Raw genomic sequence first — 23,930 nt, 5'->3', positions numbered from 1 at the left:
ATTCATGATTGATTGATTGATGTTGGTGTTAAGCCTCATTTGAAGCACATTGTACTAAAATCATGGTGGTCAGTTTTTATTGACAAAGGAAGCCGGAATAACCACCTTCGACAGAATAACCACCTTCGACAGAAACCTATCAACTAATTCCTGGTATAAATTGCTTCCCTCAAGTTGACCATGCTGAGAAGTAATGTATGGAATTATAGAAAATTTAATTTGAATCAACAATATAAGAAGATTTTTATGTTTAGTTTTAACTGTTTTGGTGAGTAACAATAGAAAAGTATATTATTTTTAGGAGATGAAATACGTCGAAAGCAACAATGGACCATAGCAGGCTGGGTTGGTTTGGGTCTACTTCATTTGTTAATTTTTGTTAATATGTCTTTTGATTGAGAATTAAGCCATTTCAATTGATATTTTATAGTGTTTCTTTCTGTGTTGCTTGACAGGTAGATCTAAACCTGTTTAACACTTTCACCTATGTTAGTTTTGCTCTTACTGTTTTAGTTTTTGAGAAGAAAGCCAAAAACTTCATTTGACCCCTATGTTCTATTTTTAGAAACTGCCGCCATGTTTTTGAATGAATCAAATCCCCGAAAACAATCTATAAACTAGATACCCTAAGGAACATTCAATTAGAGTTTTTAAGTATTTGGCCAAGTAGTTTCAGAGAAGAAGATTTTTGAAAAAGTAATTAGACTTTCACAAAAATGTAAAAAAAAAACGTGTTAAGGGCAATAACTCCTCAAGTGGTCAATTGACTATTTTGATCATGTTGACTTATTTGTAGATCTTACTTAGCTGAACATTCAATGCCATTTATACTTTCTCTCTATCTATTATAATGCTTAAGAAATTAACCAAAAACAGTAAAATTTAATATAAATAAACTATTTCCAAAAGTAACCCCAAAATGGGTTGTCAAACTGGTCTGAAAATTCTAAAACAGATAGATCATGACCCATTTATCACTTTAACTCCTTTCACTTTTGCTCTAACTGCTGTAGTTTTTTTTAGATATAAGCCAAAAACTGCTTTTGTCCCCTATGTTCTATGTTTAGCCATGGCGGCCATGTTTTTTGATGGATTAAAACTTCGGATACAATTTATAAACTAGATACCCTAAGGAACATTCAGTTAAAGTTGGAAGTATTTGGCCTAGTAGTTTCAGAGAAGAAGATTTTTGAAAAAGTAAGACTTGCACGAAAAAATGTAAAAAATAAACGTTTCAAGGGCAATAACTCCTTAAGGAGTCAATTGACTATTTTGATCATTTGACTTATTTGTAGATCCTACTTAGCTTAACATTTTTGCTATTTACACTTTCTCTCAATCTATTATAATATTAAAAGAAATAACCAAAAACAGTAAAATTTCATAAAAGTAAACTATTTCGGACAGTAACCTTTCAATAGGTGGTCCAATTGGTTTGAAAATTTCATAGCAGATAGATCTTGACCTATAATTCATCACTTTAACTCCTGTCACTTATGCTCTAACTGCTATAGTTTTTGAGATAAAAGCCAAAAACTGCATTTGACCCCTATGTTCTATTTTTAGCCATGGCGGCCATGTTTGTTAATGGATCAAAATTCGGATACACTTTATAAACTAGATACCCTAAGGAACATTCATTTAAAGTTAGAAGGTATTTGGCGTAGTAGTTTCAGAGGAGAAGATTCGTGAAATAGTTTACGACGACGACAGACGACGGACGACGACGGACGCCAAGTGATGGCATAAGCTCACATGGGGCCCTTCGGGCCTGGTGAGCTAAAAAGTGGCAAATTTTGTCATTTAAGGGCAATAACTCCTACAGGAAATCGTCTGACAGTTTTGACTTATATGGACAATTAGTAGAGTTCAACATTCTGAAAAATTTTACCCTTTTCAGATTTTCTCTATTTATAACGGTTATCAGAATAAGAGACAAAACTTGCATTTTACCCCATATGTTTTATTTTTAGCGAAGTCGGCCATCTTTTTTGGCAGGCGGGGTCATCGGACACATTTTTTAAACTAAATACCCTAATGATGATTGTGGCCAAGTTTGATTCTATTTTGCCTAGTAGTTTCAGAGGATAAAATTTTGGTAAAAGATTACAAAAATTTACGAAAAATTGTTAAAAATTGACTATAAAGGACAATAACTCCTTCAGGGGTCAATTGACAATTTTGGTCATGTTAACGTTTTTGTAGATCTTATTTTGCTGAACATTATTGCTGTTTACAGTTTATCTCTATCTATAATAATATTCAAGATAATTACCAAAAACTGCAAAATTTCCTTAAAATTACCAATTCAGGGGCAGCAACCCAACAACGGGTTGTCTGATTCGTCTGACAATTTCAGGGCAGATAGATCTTAACCTATAGAACATTTTTACCACTGTCAGATTTGCTCTAAATGCTTTAGTTTCAGAGATATAAGCCAAAAAACTGCATGTGTTCTATTTTTAGCCATGTCGGCCATCTTGGTTGGCAGGCGGCGTCGTCGGACACATTTTCAAAACAATATACCCCAATGATGGTTGTGGCCAAGTTTGGTTAACTTTGGCCCAGTAGTTTCAGAGCAGAAGGTTTTTGTAAAAGTTAACGACGGACGACGGACGCGAAGTGATGAGAAAAACTCACTTGGCCCTTTGGGTCAGGTGAGCTAAAAAGGAAGGTGTGGATTGATTTTTGGGGTTATGGGGCCTATCGTTTAGGAATTTGGGGCCAAAAAGGGGTCAAAAACAATACTTTACTAATACTTTGTATAAATTGCTTATTTCTTGACCAATTTCAATAGGGTTTAATTCAAAGTCTTGAAATCTTTGGATTCTTTGATATGCTGAATCTAACCGTGTATTTAGATTTTGGATTTTGAACACCGTTTTTAAATTGGTCCACATATTTAGATTATAGATATTAGACCATAATAGGTAAACGTCCAATTTCAAATTTTTAATATCTTAGACCACTTTCTGTGTCAAAACATACGCTGTGTCAAATAGTGAATCACAATCCAAATTCAAAGCTGTATCAAGCTTGAATGTTGTGTGCATACTTGCCCCAACTGTTCAGGGTTCGACCTCTGCATTTGTATCAAGCTGTGCCTGTGGGGCATTTTATTAATACTTCCAGGGGGGGATCAAATTTGTTTACAAAATTTAAGCAATTCTGTATTTCAAACATGCAAATATAATAGCTAATTTGATGAATGCACTAAATCAGTATCTGATGTTCAAATATAATTATATGATGTGCAAATATACTTATATGATGTGCAAATATACTTATATGATGTGCATATATACTTATATGATGTGTCAAAGAACCACAAGCATCAAATTGTTGATAAATTCAAACTAAGTTTAATTTTGGACCCTTTGGACCTTAATGTGGACCAATTTGAAAACCGAGCCCAAAATCAATAATCTAAACACACAGTTAGATTCATCCTATCAAAGAACCCCAAGAATTTTATTTTTGTTGAAATCAAACAAAGTTTAATTTTGGACCCTTTGGACCTAAATGTGGACCAATTTGAAAACGGAGCCCAAAATAAAAAATCTAAATACACGATTAGATTCAGCATATCAAAGAACCCAAATGATTAAAGTGTTGATGAAATCAAAAAATGTTTAATTTTGGACCTCAATTTGGACAAATTTAAAAACGTTGTTTAAAATCCAAAATCTAAATACACGGTTAGATACGGCAGATCAAAGAACCCCAAGAATTCAAGACTTTTGAATTAAATCCCATTGAAATTGGTAAAAAAATAAGCAATTTATACAAAGTATTAGAAAAGTATTGTTTTGGTACCTAATTCCTAAACAGTTAAGAACATAATCTCCAAAATCAATCCCAACCTTCCTTTTTTTTATATGAAACCTTGTGGTACAATTTCAAAGAGATCCATGAAATTATACTCAAGTTATTGTCCGGAAACCATAAAATCCTTGTTGGCCCCTCAGTCCTAAACGGTTTGGGCCACAAACCCCAAAATCAATCCCAACATTCCTTTTGAGGTATGGAGCCTTGTGGTACAATTTCATAGAGATCTTTACACTTATACACAAGATATTGTCCTGGAACAAGAAAAATGTTTATTTTTGGCCCACAATTCCTAAACAGTTAGGACAATAACCCAAACATCAATCCATTGGCGTAGCTTACGTTGAGGCAACCGAGGCAGTTGCCTCGGTAAAAAATAATTTAAAAAAAACCTTTTTTTTTTTTTTTTTAACAAAATGCAGCAGACTCGCTACTAAACCAACTTGTATATCGTCTTGTTGCCGTTATTGATTCATACCGTTTGGGAGTTATGCAAGACTTGTGGAAACATTTCCCTCTGGAAATCCCGACCCCTTTGCGGTAGTTTTCTAAATATGTCAGAGTCAAAAGAAATCGACACAATTGAAGCTGAAAACTTTTAATCCTACCCCAAGCAAAATCAGTAGAATAGATGATGATCCATTTCACGAGCCTGTAAATTATTGATTTTGTGTGAGAATAATTCCTAGAATATGAGGGTCTGAGTGAGGTTTACAGAATACAGAAACATGCCCTGAAATTATTTTAAACTTAAAAGAATAGAGATTTAAAATGGTGCTTAAATATAAAAGAAAGGAAATCAAATTATGAACAAAAAGGATTAAAATAAATATTTGAAGTCCCCCATTCAAATCCTCATATCTAACCGGTTACGTCTAAAATTGAAACATCGTTGTGTGTTGACATTTTCCTAATACGTGTAGTACTCCAATTAGTACAGAGTTTCGTTGACTTTGATATCAATTAGAATAAAATATACATTAATCAATATGCACAGAATAATGATTTGTATGTTGTTCTAAAGTGTTATTCTCGCTTTTTAAAACTTTATAGTTTTTCAATAGCAGGGAATTTGAAATACTTGAAGGAGTCGTTTATTCCAGCGACATATATAGTAAATGTCTGTTTCTATATAAAAACTTCAACCTAATACTGTTTTCATTTATTATGAAGACTTCAGAAAAACGAAAATGTTTCCGTTAGTACTTCAACGGTTGTCACTTTCACAATGGGAAAACCATGTAAGAATTTGAAGACATTCCTAGAAATATTAGGGCGAAACACAACCCATAAAAGTGCCGTGGTGCGTTTTACATGTAGCATGTGTCTATTTCTTAGTTTATCAAGAAATGATGCTAGCGTAATGTCTGGTAATGTTTCTGGTATTAAAACCTGCATACAGCAAATCCAACCAAGAGCATATTATCATCATTGCAGAGTGCACGTTTTGAATCTTGCTGTTGCGTCCACTTGTGAAGCGCTAGCTAAAATCTATTTTTTTTTTTAAATTCTGTACGTAAGTTGACATGGTTTCTTAGCTGTATTGTTTGACATGCTGTGTCATTTAAGTATACCCCATATCCATCTCCTTTTATTCTCAACGAATTTAAAATCTGAGTTCACTGAAAGGATTCATTTTGAAATAGTGGTAAATGTATTTGAGAGTTGATGGAAAATGATGTAGGTACCAGTAATCAACTAATAAATCTATAGTATAACTTAGTGTAAGGCATATTAACATTATTATGATGAAATTAAATAAAAGAACTGTTATAATTTTTAATAGAGTATTCTTGTTCAAATTGCAAAACCTCAACAGCTTCTGGGGGGGGGGGGGGGGGGCTGCAACCCCAGACCCCTGCCTTGGTAATAACAGAATGCAATCTACGCCACAGTAATCCTAACCTTCCTTTTTTGATATGAAACCTTGTGGTACAATTTCATAGATATCTATACACTACTTAAATACTCAAGTTATTGTCTGGAAACCAAATGTCTTCGGACGACGTCATTATCATTTTGCGGTCGTATAAAAATGAAAAAAAATGGTAAACTTCGTCATTACAGGGAAATAATAGCATGGAAACATCATAAAGTTCCATTTTCAAAATATTAAAGACCATAACTCCTGAATGGTACATTTTGTTGGAAAATCGCCAATATCGAACTTGACCCCCATTTTGTAAACCCGCTGCAATTGTTTGCACCTGTCCTAAGTCAGGAATCTGTTGTTCAGTAGTTGTCGTTTGTTGATGTGGTTCATAAGTGTTTCTCGTTTCTCGTTTTTTATATAGATTAGACCGTTGGTTTTCCCGTTTGAATGGTTTTACACTAGTAATTTTGGGGGTCCTTTATAGCTTGCTGTTCGGTGTGAGCCAAGGCTCCGTGTTGAAGACCGTACTTTGATCTATAATGGTTTACTTTTATAAATTTTGACTTGGATGGAGAGTTGTCTCATTGGCACTCATACCACAATACCACATCTTCTTATATCTACTATATATTAAATTTGAAACGCATTGATTGAACAGCTCATAAGTTATTGCACCGAAACTGTTAGCAGTCACCCGCCGAACTTCACCAATTTAATTAGAAGCAGTACCAAAATTCTAAACACAGATAAAGACTAAAATCCTATGTTATTGCTTATATTGCCATATTCATCGCCATTGATCATATCATGATGGTTAGTTTTATAAGTGAAGGAAGCAGGAGTACCCGGAGAGCACCACCGGCATAAGGCAGGAGTATGCGGAGAGCACCACCAACATAATGCAGGAGTACGCGGAGAGCACCACCAACATTAGGCAGGAGTATCCGGAGAGAACCACTAACATTAGACAGGAGTACCCGGAGAGCACCACCAACATTAAGCAGGAGTACCCGGAGAGCTGCACCAACATTAGGCAGAAGTACCCGGAGACCAGCACCAACATTAGGCAGGAGTACCCGGAGAGCAGCACCAACATTAGGCAGGAGTACCCGGAGAGCAGCACCAACTTTAGGCAGAAGTACCCGGAGAGCAGCACCAACATTAGCCAGGAGTACCCGGAGAGCACCACCAACATTAGTAAGGAGTACCCGGAGAGCACCACCAACATTAGACAAGGAGTACCCGGAGAGAACCACCATTATTAGGCAGGAGTACGTGGAGAGAACCACCATTATTAGGCAGGAGCACGTGGAGAGAACCACCAATATTAGAAGTATCCGGAGAGCATCACCAACATTAGGCAGGAGTACCCGGAGAGCACCACCAAAATTAGCAAGGAGTACCCGGAGAGCACCACAAAAATTAGCAAGGAGTACCCGGAGAGCACCACCAAAATTAGCAAAGAGTACCCGGAGAGCACCACCAACATTAGGCAGGAGTACGTGGAGAGAACCACCAACATTAGGCAGGAGTACCTGGAGAGCACCACCAACATTAGGCAGGAGTATCCGGAGACCATCACCAACATTAGGCAGGAGTACCCGGAGAGCACCACCAAAATTAGCAAGGAGTACCCGGAGAGCACCATCATTATTAGGCAGGAGTACGTGGAGAGAACAACCAACATTAGACAGGAGTACCCGGAGAGAACCACCAATATTAGAAGTATCCGGAGAGCATCACCAATATTAGGCAGGAGTACCCGGAGAGCACCACCAATATTAGAAGTATCTGGAGAGCACCACCAACATTATGCATGAGTACCCGGAGAGAACCACCAATATTAGAAGTATCCGGAGAGCATCACCAATATTAGGCTGGAGTACCTGGAGAGCACCACCAACATTAGGCAGGAGTATCCAGAGAGCACCACCAACATTAGGCAGGAGTACCCGGAGAGAACCACCAATATTAGAAGTATCCGGAGAGCATCACCAATATTAGGCAGGAGTACCTGGAGAGCACCACCAATATTAGGCAGGAGTATCCGGAGAGCATCACCAACATTAGGCAGGAGTACCCGGAGAGAACCACCAATATTAGGTAGGAGTACCAGGAGAGAACCACCAACAATAGGCAGGGGTATCTGGAGAGCACCACCGGCATAAGCCAGGAGTACCCATAGTTGCCAACTGACATGATATTCGCGTGTAATACACGCTTTTTCAACGGTTTACACGCGAGGATTTTATCACATGGCGTGTACACGCTTTTCACCACTTTACACGCAATTACACGCTTTTTCGTTGTTTTGATTTTTTGGTTGTTAGTGATATCGCGATTCTCGGGTTTTTTCATTATAACACGATAAATACCGAAATTTCGAAGTAATTGTTTGGTGGCCATATTGTTTATTTTTCTATATGGACGAACAGCAAAAGCTCTTAAGGTAAGTAGTTTGTGATTAGTATTTACGATTTCGGGACTATCTTTCTTTCAAATTCACTTAGGGGAAATGTCCTCAGAAAGAGGTCGCTTTCAGGACCTGTACCGTCGTCTAAAGAGCCGATTTCTAAGCGAAAACGATGTGTACGTACCAAGATAATTTCAAGATTTATAAATTATATTTGGGAGTTCGAGTTTATATCATCGAGGGATAAGTAACGCATTGTGCACTCTATGTTGCAATCATAACAATACATATGAGAGGAGAACTAAAATACATAGCTATTTGATTAAGCATTTAACAATTACAAAATATTTTTCTTTTTCAGTTTCAAATGTAGCCAACAGATTTCCACAGGCCATAGGGGATGGAAATATCACGGAACTGTTGGATCAGTTCTCATAGTATTAGCTGTCTTCTGATGAACTACCCAGTTTTGACCAGGCAATAGCAACATATATTGTATAGTTTGTCGGGAGCAATGGTAGAGATCATAGATGACATTTTAGATGGCAAAAAAAACATTATGACACTCTTTCAAAGCTTCATGAAGCAATTTTAGTTCAGCCAAATATCAATTCTGACTGTGAGAGATCATTTTTCAATTATAAAGAAATTTACACTGAATTCTGATCAGAACTCGACAATGATATACTGAGTGCCTTTTTATCAAGTAAATGTATCCAAACCAGCAGGTGTTTAGACTATGTGCCTAGTGGTGTTGCTTTAAAAGCAGCAAAACAGACCACTGTTGAAAACAATAAAAGTTTACAGTTGAATATTGTTTTTTATATTAACAAATTTGCATATAATGTGAAATTATGAACATTGTTCATATTAAAAAGTCCGCATCTACGTCACGCGTTTTCACACGCTTTTTGACATGTCATGTCATGTCATGACATGATTTCTCATTGTCAGAGGTTGGCAAGTATGGGAGTACCCAGGGAGAACCACCAACATTAGGCAGGAAAACTGGCAATCCTTCTCAATCATACACATCTCGACACACGGGTGGTTTCAGATAATCATACACATCTCGACACACATGTGGTTTCAGACAATCATACATATCTCGACACATGGGTGGTTTCAGACAATCATAAACATCTCGACACACGGGTGGTTTCAGACAGTCATACACATCTCGACACACGGGTGGTTTCAGACAGTCATACACATCTCGACACACAGGTGGTTTCAGACAGTCTCTGATGCATGATTTTTTATTATTGTTTTGGCTTTTAACTAGCTGTCAGTAACTACGAGTACTCTCAAATCGTACTTTCTTGTTTATTTGACCTGCTGATACTAATTGTATTGCTTTTTTGTTATTTAATGTTATTCAGGGTTATATCTGGTCTATATACCAGCTTTGATAAGTGTTTGGTATAACTCTAAATTTTCACTTCGTACTATGAACATCAAAATTATTTATTTTGTAAAAATATTTCCTTTCTCTATTGGTACTGTACACGTATACCTAACAACAAAATTATTTTCATTTACCTGTGTTTAAAGTTATTGCATATGGATGGTATTTTTGTTCGAGCATATTGTTTTTCTTTAATTGTTTTACATTTCTTACCGATATAACATGTTACTTTTATTATTCTTCCCTTAGTTTATTTATTTTGTATTAACATTGTGTCATAGGTCAAATTTATTTGTTCAGTGTATGTTCATTGGTGTTAATATGTCCTTTGATTGAGTTAAGCTATTTCAGTTGATATTTAATAGTGTGTCTTTCTATGTTGTGATGTTACACTATTGTTTCAGAAAAAGGGTGAAGGTTTGGTACCATTAAAACGTTTAAACCCGCTGCATTTGTTTGCACCTGTCCTAAGTCAGGAATCTGATGTTCAGTAGTTGTCGTTTGTTGATGTGGTTCAAAAGTGTTTCTCGTTTCTCGTTTTTTATATAGATTAGACCGTTGGTTTTCCCGTTTGAATGGTTTTACACGTTATTTTTTTGGGGCCCTTTATAGCTTACTGTTCGGTGTGAGCCAAAGCTCCGTGTTGAAGACCGTACTGTGACCTATAATGGTTTACTTTTATAAATTTTGACTTGGATGGAGAGTTGTCTCATTGGCACTCATACCACATCTTCTTATATCTATACACATCTCGACACACGGGTGGTTTCAGACAGTCATACTCATCTTGACACACGGGTGGTTTCAGACAGTCATACTCATCTCGACACACAGGTGGTTTCAGTCATACACATCTCGACACACGGGTGGTTTCAGACAGTCATACACATCTCGACACACGGGTGGTTTCAGACAGTCATACACATCTCGACACACTGGTGGTTTCAGACAGTCATACACATCTCGACACACAGTTGGTTTCAGACAATCATACACATCTCAGCACACGGGTGGTTTCAGAACCACACAGTTGACAGTTCAACCATCATTGTAGATAAACTTCCTAGAGCATTAAATATTGTGACTGTTTAGTAAAAGGAAATGTATGGATTGATTGATTTGATTGATTGTTGGTATTTAATGTCAATTTTAGCAATATTGATTTTATCATGGTGGTGATAGAGAAAAGTAGACACACACAAAATTTCCTGATATAAACCACCAGGGGTAGTTTATGTTTGATAAAATTAATATTATCATGACTGTATTTAACAAATATAAAACTTACTCATTAGGAGAGACCCAATGGTGTTTCCGACATAAACAATTCTGCTGTTTACTCTTTAGTCAAGAAATGAAACAAATTGAGGTTTAGAAATGACAGTTTTAATTTTTTTATCTGAAAACTGATCTACTACTTGTACCACATGTGTCAATGTTAAAAGCACACTCACTTTTAAAAAAAATAGTTTCTGTATTTTTGCCCATTTTATAGAGTTAAAACAATACACAACTTTTTACTTCAAAAACAAAACAAGAACATCAAACACTGACAAAAATCTAAATGTTTCACATGTTTAAATACAAATAAACAATTAACAAATAGATTTTGCTCTTTAAAGAACAAAAATCAATTGCACAATATTAGTAGCATGTATAATCCTAGTATGAAGATTGACATATGTCTAGAGTAATGATCATTGCAACTTATTTTATTATGCAAAGTTTTATACTGAACATTAAAATTTACTATAGACTACATTAACATAACAGTTAAAGGTGGCACTGTAGTATTAACATTCCGGAATTAAGGTTGCTCTTTTGTGAACCCTACTTAAGTCAATGTATCTGAACAGTATGATTGGACAAAAAATACATTTTTTTTTTAATTTTATATTCACTGCATGATAAAAGACCGAAAACACCTAGTTGCTTTAGGTTTATAAAGATAACAAAAAAAGTAAACGGTCATCATACATATTCAAATTAATTTTTGAATATTATAATGAAAGTACTTCAGTTAACTGCGTATGTATAATATGGGGCAGTGTTGGAAAGTGGTGAAAATTCTAAAAAGGCTATCATTATCCATATGTGCCAGGAAATACTACCGTGCCATCTTAAAGCCTATTTGAAAAAAATTACTAGAGTTGTTTTTCTTGCATTTCTCCAAAGATAGTTTGTATCAATTTGGTAAATATGAGGTTCTGGATGGAGTTTACAGACAAGAGGAGAGAATAGGGACTACAAAGGAATAGAGAAATGAGTTAAAAAAGAGAAAAATGGGGTGCTGAAGTACAGAAAATAGAGAAAAAGAGACCAAAAAATATTGAAAAGTGAAAAATGGCTGAAAAAATTAAAGAATACAGATATGAAGACATCCCCATACACACCCTTTTATATTTGTTTTTTCCAGCAATAGACTGGTTTTAAAGAAAAGATGAAAATATCTATGTACATGATCATGATGACATTACATATTTAAAAAAAAAATATATGCCAAATAAGGGTTTTGACCTCGATTGATTTATTGGTTCACGAAAAATAGAAATATATATAGTGGCTGTGGAAACAGATAGACACAGATTCTTGTTTGGTTATGTTTCCAAATTTATGTTTTCTTTAATAATACAACAGTTCCCTAATGTAAGTGCAATTGTACATGTAGGTAATCATGGCAACAAATTTTACATGTATGCAGTGAATCACAATGAATGACTGTTTAATGACTCAAATGAAATATCACAAATTGCTTGCATGAAATAAAATATGAAAAAAGCATAGTACTTACTATATCTAACATGATTAATTTAAGTCACTTTCTTGTAATATACAATCAACAACCCATGATCAATGAACTGGATGACAGCAAAATATGAAATGTTTATGTCAATAACATATTCAACACCCTTTCACAACTGATGCTGAATAAAGGTTAAATATCAGCACAAAATATTCTAAGGCCATCAATAGATTCCTATATTCTCATTCAACTTTTTTTACCAATTTTGGTTAGCTGTACAAAAATTAGAGAAGATGTGGTATGATTGCCAATAAGACAACTCTCGACCTGAGACCAAATGACATAGAAGTTAACAACTATAGGTCACTGTACAGCCTTTAACCATGAGCCTAACAACAAAACAGTGTCTTCATGAAGCAAGAAAATAAGTACCCATTAAGAAAGTTTTTTCCACAGTTTAAGTCCATGGCATATACATACAAGTAACATGTGAAAGTGGACTAAACTACATCCATGAAAAACATCTTTCACTTTTAATGTTGGACAACCTGAATAGATTATGTATAAATTCTACCCATAAAAATCTGTTTATCATAATAATTATATATTCCAGATAGTTAAAATATTCAAAACATACAACAAATATTTGAAGTTTTTATAAACTTTTCATAGCTAAAATTTGCTGCTAGAATTAGGTGAAATAGTTTTTTTTTTTATGTACCTAATACATTTGTCATGTTTGTAGTTTCATGTTATGTTTCTTTGTGAAAAATATCAATACCACATTCTTTTCTTTTGATTTCTTTCTTTTTCTATGAAAAAAAGTTATGCTACATGTATCCACTAACACCTACAATAATTTTTTTTGTGTTACACATTCAGAAGACCAACAAACTAAATTGACCAGTGCAGTCTAAGTTTCTATAAGGGGATACTGGTTAATAATGTGAATTAACAATTCAATGAATTAAAATGAGAACAAATAAACAATCATGTATAACATGACAAATGGACAACAAAACAGTCAATAACATTATACAATTATATGTTAATTGTAAACACATTAAAATTTACATAAAATCACATTTTCAAATTTAGGGCCAGGTAAAATAAATTTCTAGATTTCCATTTCTTCACCAGCAAACATTTAAAACTAAAAAAAATCTATGAAAATCTCAAAAATTATTTGTCATGGCCACAGCAACACTTCATTTTTCTCAAATTAGATCAATTTTGTCATGATCATCCTTTTGATTGTTACCTTGTAACTATTTTAAATGAAATAAAATAATCAAATTCTTTACAAATCAAAAAAAAAAATTATTATTTCAAGAAACTGTAGTACAAATGTAGTACATTGTAAGTGTGTGACATTCATATATTTATGTATTTCAAATAAATTTTAGATTTTTAACAGCTTTTGGGATGAAAACACCAGTGAAAGTTCATCTTTAAAGCAAACTTTTTGACCACAAGTTTCCTACTGTCTGTAGCCCTTTCCAGAAACTCATTTCAGGATTCATTACTATTTCTCTGAAATTATAATTTGAAGCAGGTTATTTCCCTTGTCTGAAAGTAGATCTAATCTGGGGCAGAACTTCCCCAGAAGAAGCTCAATGAAGAGTCAAGAATTAGTGAATTTTAATCCCTGTTGATTTTAACCTTCTTGTAATTAAACTCGATCATAAAGCTAGTAAGGTTTGTAAATTATAGTAACACATTGTTTTCTATTTGCTTCTCACCACTGCTCTCCACTGCAGCAAACCAGTATAAATATTGTTACCAGTATACTTCCCAACAAGGGAGATAATTGGTATTCAATTGTATTAATTTTTTTAAAAGGTTTGGGCTTTTGGAAAGTAGTTTCTAGAGAGTCCTTAAAAATAAAGCATTTTCCAATTACATACTCTGTTTCGAATTTAGAATTTTTTGAAAAATATAAAAAATCACCTACACATGTAGGTAGTACAGGGCCACACTTAACAAATTCTTTGTTTGATGTTGCCTACCAGTGCCTTATACAGGAAGTGTTGGGGAACCTGACGTTCAGTGGTTGTCGTTTGTTGATGTGGTTCATAAGTGTTTCACTTTTTTTATATAGATTAGATATTGTTGGTTTTCCTGTTTGAATGGTTTTACACTATTCATTTTTGGGGCCCTTTATAGCTTGATGTTCGGTGTGAGCCAAGGCTCCGTGTTGAAAACCGTACTTTGACCTATAATGGTTTACTTTTACAAATTGTCACTTGGATGGAGAGTTGTCTCATTGGCACTTATATCACATCTTCTTATATCTAAGAAGATACATGTACAGTAGGTACAAATGTATTTTATTTTTTTTTGGTCAACAACACAAGTTACATGTTTTAGACAAGAAAACGATGTTCCAGCACAAAAATATTTTTTAAATAAACTGTTATCACAGACATATGTCTCGCCTTTTTGTTATTTTGATAATGCAAATGTTGAAATTAAAACAGCAATACTTTAACGTGCAAGTTATGCAAATATTCAAAGTTGATGAACCATGACTGAAGGTACATGGCTAAACAATCTCCATGGAATGAGATGTGCCAATGCTAATACAACTGCATACCAAATACCATTGACTTATTATAAGTTGTTCCCTTTAAACAAACCTTATAAACACAAACAGTAACTTGTAAACTATGTAAAAGTTTCAAAGTCAATGAACCATGATCAGGGGTGGGGCTATATAATCTCCATGGAAACGATACTTGCAAATGCCAATAAATCTGCACACCAAATATCATTGACTTAATATTAGCAGTTCATCTTAAACTGATCTCATCACAAACTAATACATGTAAACTAAGCAAAAGTTTCAAAGTAAATAGACCATGACTGAGGGGGCCGGGCCAAATATTCTCCATGGAAATGAGATGTGCTGATGCTTATACAACTGCATACCAAATATCATTGACCTACCACTAGTCTAGTGGTTCACCATGAACTAGACCTAATCACAAACTAATTTATTGTTGACGCCGCTGTCGCCGCCGGAAAACAGCATACCTATGTCTCGCTTATTTTTTAGGTGGGTCTGTAGGCAACATCAAACAATTGTAATTTTATTTTTGGCCCAGACTGTATCCCTGTCTATATAGTGTATACCCTGCAGTGATCTTTAATCAGACATTTGTCAGATGGTGTACTTTCAATGTTTTGTTTAAACTGTTTATCATGTTTATAAGAAATTTTGTAAAAAGCAAATGTTGAGAAAAATTAAAGTGTTGAGAAAAACTAATTGTGTAATATCTACAATGGAATTATGACATGACCATGCATATGTAGACTGACAAATGACACATGCTTACAATGTATTTGTGTAGATGTCTTAATGATGCATGTAATGTATTTAAAATACATTTAACAATTAGATTTATGACAATACATATATAACAAAAAATCATTTCACTGTCAAATCTCTAGATCTTAGTTCTTAAAATTCTAAAATGGATAAAAAACAACCAACATACTTCCAGTACAAGGTATCAGAATTTCTTAAAAGTTCTGATCCATAAATTAAAATCATTAACTGTTTACACAGATATATGTCTGGCATGAATGTAACCATGGTAACCTAATCACAAATTTTAACAATTATTGACAACAATGCCACCGAAACAGCATGCCTTTTTGATTCCCTGGCAATCGTAACAGGATGAGACAAAAACTGTTAGAGCTCTGTTTGCGTATTTGACATGTTTTACATTCTTCAAACAAACTGATTAGTTTTATTCAGCGGAGGTTTATAATTCAAAGATGTTATTATAATTTTAAACATAAAATTCATCATGACATAGATTAATTGAACTGGGTCCATAGAACTTAGTTCCCACAAGGTGTTACATTTTGAAAGAAAATACATGGTTAAAGAAAGATAACTCCAGAAAAACTATTGTACATTTTGTCTGATTGAATGTCATGTCTGTGTCATACATGTGTAAGCAGCAAATACTTGAATTCTATATACATCCTGTGTAAGGAAGGAATTGTTTAAATAACAGGCAGATTGGCCATGTCTTGGCATTTAAGCTTACAATAACAGACAGATTGGCCATTTCTTGGTTTAAGTTTACAATAATAGACAGATTGGCCATTTCTTGGCATTTAAGTTTACAATAACAGACAGATTGGCCATTTCTTGGCATTTAAGCTTATAATAATATTTTCACTTACCCTTAATTCTATTGTCTTGCCCTTTACATTTATAATGTTATTCAATAAATTTAATTACAACTAGGAAAGAACATTTCTTGAAAAAAAAAAAACTTTGATATGACACAATGTATGAGGGAGAGTGATTGACTAATTTTATCCTTTTTTAATCTACATTTTTCAATTTTATATCCTTAGTTCATGTTAGTATAATGATGAACATGTATATAAAATAGACTTTTTCAGCACATTAATGGGACCATATCAGGTTAAATTTTTATTTTTTTCCATTAAAATATTGTTTTTATAATTTTGAATTAAAAAACTGATTCCATATACATGTACACTTCAGCTCATTGACCATGTTTTCCAATTGCTTTCCTGTTAAACAAGGTACACATGTATTACATATAAGGTTTTTAGGTTTAAAAAGGTATGACCAACAACCAAATTATTAAAGTTCAATCATAACAGACAACAATCTTACATTTATCACTTTCTGAACTCTGACTAGAATACACACACATTAAAGGTTTTCTAAGAAAACAGTGATGCAAACTTCTAAGAAATATACATTGTGAGTACTCTATGCATTGTTAAAATAGTTCCTATCATAAAAGACAAAATTACAATAGAACCCTTCTTGTGAGACCACTAGACATGCTAGAGGCATACATTCTGTGCAGGAGAAAATGTCCTTCATAACAAAAAAATATTTAGGTTTTTGAAAAGGGAATAACTTTCACAACACTGGACAGCGATCACAGTCTAATTCTAAACAAGATAAATACTCATTTTTAAAAGTTATTTATATTAAAATCACCCTTACTGATGTTGAGTTAATCACAGTGAGACAAGGTAATTGCTGGTCTAACTTTAGACCCTTACTGATGTTGAGTTGATCACAGTGAGACAAGGTAATTGCTGGTCTAACTTTAGACCCTTACTGATGTTGAGTTGATCACAGTGAGACAAGGTAATTGCTGGTCTGACTTTAGACTTTGTTGTAAATCTATTGAATGAACAGAGAGGTATTTTAGAGGAAATCAATTAGCATGCTCATCAGCATTCATAGTGAAATATCAACACTAATGACATGACTAAGAACGATTTAGATCATGCCTGCATGTTGTGTGTAGTGTTGTCAAGTTAGTAGTTTGGGTCCATAAAACATGTAAAACAGGTTAAATGCCACACAGCCATTAACTGTCTGCCATTCTTAAAATGAGGCCAAAGGCACAGTGAAAGGGACTAGCCCCCCTTTTTATAGCCGTAAATTTGTGGTGTTTTAGTACATCTATCTGATTTTGGACTACATCCCACCGACCCACCCTTTTAGGGGATAGTTTTCAGTAAACCACTCCCCCTTTTTGAAAAGACCTACCATTCCTTTTCTATGTAACCTTTTATAAATGTACTTCTAGATTCTCAGCCTTTTTCAATATATTTCTAACAATGCATCTGAATACCACAATATCTGCTTCTTAGAAAATGCAAAAGGCCAAGAATAATATACATATATATCTGTTTAGATTTACTCCAGGTAAACATGGTAAACCTGGATTTAGTTATTAATCTTTCAAATTTTATAGGTTTTTTCTTAATTTAAGTACAGTATACATGTATTGTATTGTTAAATTTTAGTTGTTTACAGAATTTGTTTCTAGATAATCAATTTACAATGTATATATATATATATATATTCAGTAGACGTCTTCATACTGAACAACTTGTTAAACACCAAAGGCATAAAAAACACAATTTGGCTGTAAAATGTTCATATACATGTACCATTGTATACATCCTAATATAATCCTATTCACAAAAATCAAATGGTGGTCCAGATCTGATGGTGAAATTTTCATCATTTAATAAAGATAGAAATTATTTTAAACAAATCATTTTACCAGATATCTTCTCTTATCGCTATTTTACGAAAATTTCCTTTGATCTTACTGACTGATAATTTTCTTTCTCAGTGGAGTCGAGTGATATGAAAATTATCGCTAGAAACTAAGGGGGCACGTGCTGTTGCTAATGAAATTGACAACGTCGTCATAGGTAAAATAGCGATAAACAGATTATCATTGGTCATCTCAACTCGATTGGTTTTCTCGCTTTCGCTGTACCGGCTCAAGCGAGAAAATCAATCTCGTTGAGATGATCAACGATAATCTATAAATACTTAAAAAAAAATTGTAAATCTAAACAGATATATAACATATATATTTCTTTTGGCCTAAATAATGGCACTAAAATGATTTGACATTTTGATTCTGTTTGTCATTCTGATACTCAACAAAATCATCAAATAAAGAAGGCCAAGCCTCCGTATCATCGTAAGTACTTAAATCGTCTCCAACTTGCTCAACAAAATTCAGGAACATATCCCAAGTGTCACGGGGAATTCCTCTTATACTAGGGTGTTCTTCTAAAAACTCTATCCATTGTTCTATAACTGGTGGTTGGTTCTGAGAAAAGATTAGTTTCCAAAGGCCCATGGCCATATCACTTGGGAGTGTTCTTTGTCCCGTTTCAATTTCAAGACCAAATTTATAAGTCCATTTGTAAAACTCTTTGAAACTTTGTTTGTTTTTCACTTCATTCAAGAGATCTGTAAATTTTGACTGAATTCCTTTAATTGAATCCACTTTCAATACTTTACACCCCGTAACGAATTCTTCTTTTGTAAATTTGCACATTGTTTCTGCGTTAAATTTCCATGCTAAAACTAGTACAATAAATTCATCTGGATTTACTTGTAGATCTGAGCAAAACTTTTCAATTCCTTCAGCTAAAATTGCTTCTTCCCCCACATCTCTGTATTGTTCAAACATAGCCAAAATTTTACTCTCTGACACATCACGCGAAATAAATGACAGTCTCTTACCCTCCCCATTGCTATGCTTTTTAATAGGTGGCAGTTTTGGGTATGGCGTGAACATTTTTTTGTCCGACGCAATGGCTGATTTTCCTGTTGACATGGATGTAAAACCTTGATCACCCGTACCTCTTTCAAGATCTTTTGAAATAATATGCTGAGCTGGTCTGTAATCTGACCTTTGTGTACTTGTAAATCTGGTCTCAGTTGATGACCCTGGTGGTTCACAACATGATTGACACTTGCCCATTGGAAAAGATATCTCCAAAACAAACTAAATACCTACAATAACAAAAAAGAACAAATCAAACAATGTTTTGTAACGCATGTTTAGCTCAGGCCTAATTACCTCAGATTGATAATATACTATTCCCAGGTTAAATAACTATTAACATGAAAAATGACTAATTTTGTTCTATATACATGATATATGGGATAATTGCATATTGCATACTTAACAATGCTTAATTAGGTATATATATATAAATATGCTATATCAATCATTTAAACAACATGTGTGTGTAGGGCTAATGACAAAAAATATGAACTAGAATGTCAACTTCATATATAATAGTTAAGTACAGACATGACAGACATGACATGGGACTATCTGACTGTTGGGACTTCAAAGTTTGGTACAGGCATGACAGGGGACCATCTGACTGTTGGGACTTCAAAGTTTGGTACAGGCATGACACGGGACGATCTGACTAGTGGGACTTCAATGTTTTGTACAGGCATGACAGGGGACGATCTGACTAGTGAGACTTCAAAGTTTGATACAGGCATGACATGGGACCATCTGACTAGTAGGACTTCAATGTTTGGTACAGGCATGACAGGGGACCATCTGATGATAGCTAGTGGGATTTCAAAGTCTGGTACAGGCATGACAGGGGACCATCCGACTAGTGGGACTTCAATGTTTGGTACAGGCATGACAGGGGATGATCTGACTAGTGGGACTTCAATGTTTGGTACAGGCATGACAGGGGACCATCTGACGATACCTAGTGGGACTTCAAAGTCTGGTACAGGCATAACAGGGGACCATCTGACTAGTGGGACTTCAATGTTTGGTACAGGCATGACAGGGGACCTGACGATAGCTAGTGGGACTTCAAAGTTTGGTACAGGCATGACAGGGGACCATCTGACTAGTGGGACTTCAATGTTTGGTACAGGCTTGACAGGGGACCATCTGACTAGTGGGACTTCAATGTTTGGTACAGGCATGACAGGCGGCCATCTAACTAGTGGTAATTCAAACTTTGGTACAGGCATGACAGGGGACCATCTGACTAGTCGTACAAATGTACTTCAAAGTTAGCATGGTTAGGTACAGGCATGAAGTTGACAAGATATCATCTGACTAGAAGATTTACCAGCTCAAACTGTGAAAGTGACAAAATTTGCAATGAAAGATTTTTTCTTCTTCTCAGTGATCAATCTTTAAAATTTCTTCGTATATACATGTATATTTATTTTCCTGATATTGTTATGAAAATTGTTGTTAAATATCATTTATAGTGTAGAGTACAGTTAACATAAATGATTAGGGTAACTCGTTCAAAATTGGACTGTTAATGACATCTTTACACTAAATCATTGGATGTTGGATGTGTACTGATTGATATTTTAGTCTTAGATACATAATTTTTTTTATTAGTTGTTATTGGCTTTGAACTAGCTGTCAGTAACTGCAAGTACAAATGTACTCTCAGATCTGTACTGTGTCTTTTTTGTTGTTAGGAATGTATAAATACATGTACCCTGCCACGTCCGGTGTTTTTTTGTTTGATGTTTTTCTGCTTTGTATTAATCTAATATTTGATGTAAGCCCTTTTCAACTGAATTTAATATTTTGTTCTTATGTTGTGCTGTAACACCACTGTACCAGGTTAGGGGAGGGTTGAGCGCTCACAAACATGATTAACCCCTCCAAATTCTTTATGTGCCTGTCCAAAGTCAGGAGCCTGTAGTTCAGTGGTTGTCTTTGGTTCATGTCTGTCAACAGTCAAATTTGTATTTTTGTAAATTGTTTTGTTATAAATTAGGCCAATAGTTTTCTCAATTGAATTGTTTCATATTTTTACATCCACTTCATTTGAACTTTGGTGGATAGTTGTCTCATTGGCAACCATACCACATCTCCTTATTTTTATATACATCGATTTGTACCTCTACGAATTTAAAATGTAGACAATTCAAAAGGGAACCAGGAGAATGTTCGAGTTATAATTTTATGATGCACGGGAAGAACATTACTGTACTGTTATAAGCCAAGGTACATGTACCTTTGATTGGTATAAACATGTGAGATCCGAAAAGGTATTTGGCACTAATTCTTATGTGCAGCTAAAAAGCAATGCAAATGATCTTGGTCATGCAAATAGATATAAGAAGATGTGGTACATGTATGAGTGCCAATGAGACCACTCTCCATCCAAGTCACAATTTGTAAAAGTAAACCATTATAGGAGTCCACTTTCACAACATATCCTTAGACAATCAGCCTCAGTGATTAAGTATTAAAGTTTATAACTGGAGTTATTGATTGAAATGAGGCAGTTGCACTAACAAGATTCTATTAGCTGAGTCTAGAAGTCATACTTTTATTAGAAACAGAATTAAATTAATTCACTTACATGACTTATATATATATATATATAGTTATTTATTACCAAAAAATATGAAACAATGGTATATTTCGATTAAATCCCTATCCATAACAGTGCTTTTATATCCATGTAAAGAGTGCCCTCAAAGTGTAGCCAATCGCGCTAATTTTTCTTTTTTTTTGGAGGGGGGGTGGGGGAGTTCGTGCCAAAGAATTATATATTTTTTCATTGAAAGGGGCGGCATTCACCCACTATGCCATGGAACTGACATATATTGGAGTTAGCTGAACTATTTTGATGGGAGTCATACATGTATGGTACTTTGACACCCTGGGAAGTGTCCAAAGATCAAAATACCATATGGAAAATAGACCAAAAAGGTAACAAATTAATACTACCATTTGGAAACAGCCCTCAAAGTAGCATCTGAAATGAAGTTGCCAACTGGCCACCAGACATGAAAATTTAGTGGCCAGGAAATAATTTCGAGTTGCCTACATTTTTTTTCTAGCTAAACAACCCTTGTGAAATTAAAGTATTAAGTTTTTGTTCTGTGTTTTTATGCTATCGAGTGTAGAAAATAGTTTGTATAAATCAACTAAAATAACCACATGATTTATTTAATTTTATTTCATTGTACATGTTTTATAACAATCTGCAACGTTTAGCAGTAGTCCGAAGCCTCAGTCTAGAAAAAATCTCATCGGACTTAAATCTAAAAGGCGCTTGAAATACAGTATAAATTTGTGTTATTGTCAAGCACTCAGAGGATGTTTTAAAACCCGACTCTGATCAGAGCAAAATTTCTGAAAATTTACGGTCGCCAGATTTTCAATATTCTAATAGCCCAAATGGCGACCAGTTATGAATTTTTGGTCGCCAATTAGCCTTTAAAGTCGCCCAGGCGACCATTTCAGTAGACTAAATTGAGGGCGGGGAAAACTTACCCAGGTGTCAATTTTATCCCATTGTAATTTGAACCCTATATCTTTTGATACAATGTCACAATGAATGTATTGTAGAATGTTAACCATACAATGGGGGGTGGGGCTCAATTTTCCATAGCGGAAAATTAACAAAAGGGGGGCATGCAATACTTCATAACCGTCAAAATACACTAAATCACACTGTTTTTAGTAAGTTGAAACATAATAGGCGATATTGAATTCAAGAATAATTTTTCTCTGTAATTTTTGTTTACCCCCTCACCACAGGTAATTACATATTGATAGTCTTCCTTCCCAAAGATAGAAGCAAAGTGCCTGTGCCCCCCCCCCTTTTTCCAACCCTAAGGCGATTTTTATTATGATAGTTCAAGCAAAGATCAACAGTCACCAATGAGATGTTCTTTGTCTAAATACAGACTTTCTTTGTGTAGGGTCATCCAATCTTCTCTGTCGATTCTTTTTTTAAATGACGCCGAGGTTGGAAGGATAAAGTTTTTATGTCATCAATTATTAATATAGTTAGAAGCGTGATTATGACAACTGAATAGGAACTGTGCGATCGATAACATGCACAGTGAATAGGTCGATAAAACAAAAACAAGGTAATGCATTTGTGCTATAAAATTATAAAATTTGGTGAATCACCGAAATTTCTGGCAGTTTGTCGTCTTGAAAGACATCACTCGGGTATTTTCTTTATCCCTGCATACAACAAATATATCTATCCGTGTTTCTTTCGCCAGAATCTGTCGATTTCATGCTGATTGTCAGAGAGAAAGAATAACAAATGGTGGACTTCCTGTCGATGTGTGATGTACGTCATCAGAATATGTGCATAACTTCTTGGATTTAACCGCGGGAAATTTAATTTTTGTGACCAATTCTAGATTGATATATTCTATTCTATTCTATTCTATTCTATTCTATACAGTAGAATCCAGTAGGATCCAGAATCCTAGTTCAAATCGAAATTCCTATCTACCAGTAGAAATTGTATTCTAATTTAAAACTAATACAAATCCAGTAGAAATCAG

At 34.5% G+C, this 23,930-nt stretch overlaps 2 protein-coding genes and 1 long non-coding RNA gene across 3 annotated transcripts; 2 read left to right on the top strand and 1 right to left on the bottom strand.

The window, feature by feature from the left end:
- The first annotated feature begins 5,191 nt into the window (after positions 1-5,191).
- LOC127708187 (salivary glue protein Sgs-3-like) lies at positions 5,192-7,453 on the top strand. Its single transcript, XM_052213036.1, has 2 exons — positions 5,192-5,198; positions 6,636-7,453. Exons 1-2 carry the CDS (start codon positions 5,192-5,194, stop codon positions 7,451-7,453), a joined length of 825 nt encoding a protein of 274 aa, XP_052068996.1.
- A 431-nt stretch (positions 7,454-7,884) lies between these two features.
- Positions 7,885-8,926, top strand: LOC127707504 (uncharacterized). Its single transcript, XR_007984943.1, has 2 exons — positions 7,885-8,150; positions 8,476-8,926. It is a non-coding gene; the product is annotated as an uncharacterized LOC127707504 (long non-coding RNA).
- An 8,853-nt stretch (positions 8,927-17,779) lies between these two features.
- Positions 17,780-23,702, bottom strand: LOC127710150 (DCN1-like protein 3). Its single transcript, XM_052215886.1, has 2 exons — positions 23,542-23,702; positions 17,780-19,610 (listed from the first exon to the last, which is right to left on the bottom strand). The coding sequence occupies exon 2, from the start codon at positions 19,576-19,578 to the stop codon at positions 18,700-18,702; it is 879 nt and encodes a 292-aa protein (XP_052071846.1). The 5' UTR covers positions 19,579-19,610; positions 23,542-23,702; the 3' UTR covers positions 17,780-18,699.
- Positions 23,703-23,930: the final 228 nt, after the last annotated feature.

This window comes from Mytilus californianus, unplaced genomic scaffold, assembly GCF_021869535.1.
Source record: "Mytilus californianus isolate M0D057914Y unplaced genomic scaffold, xbMytCali1.0.p SCAF_7, whole genome shotgun sequence".
In the NCBI taxonomy this organism is placed as follows: Eukaryota; Metazoa; Mollusca; class Bivalvia; order Mytilida; family Mytilidae; genus Mytilus; species Mytilus californianus.
This window is presented reverse-complemented; position numbering and strand designations above follow the sequence as displayed.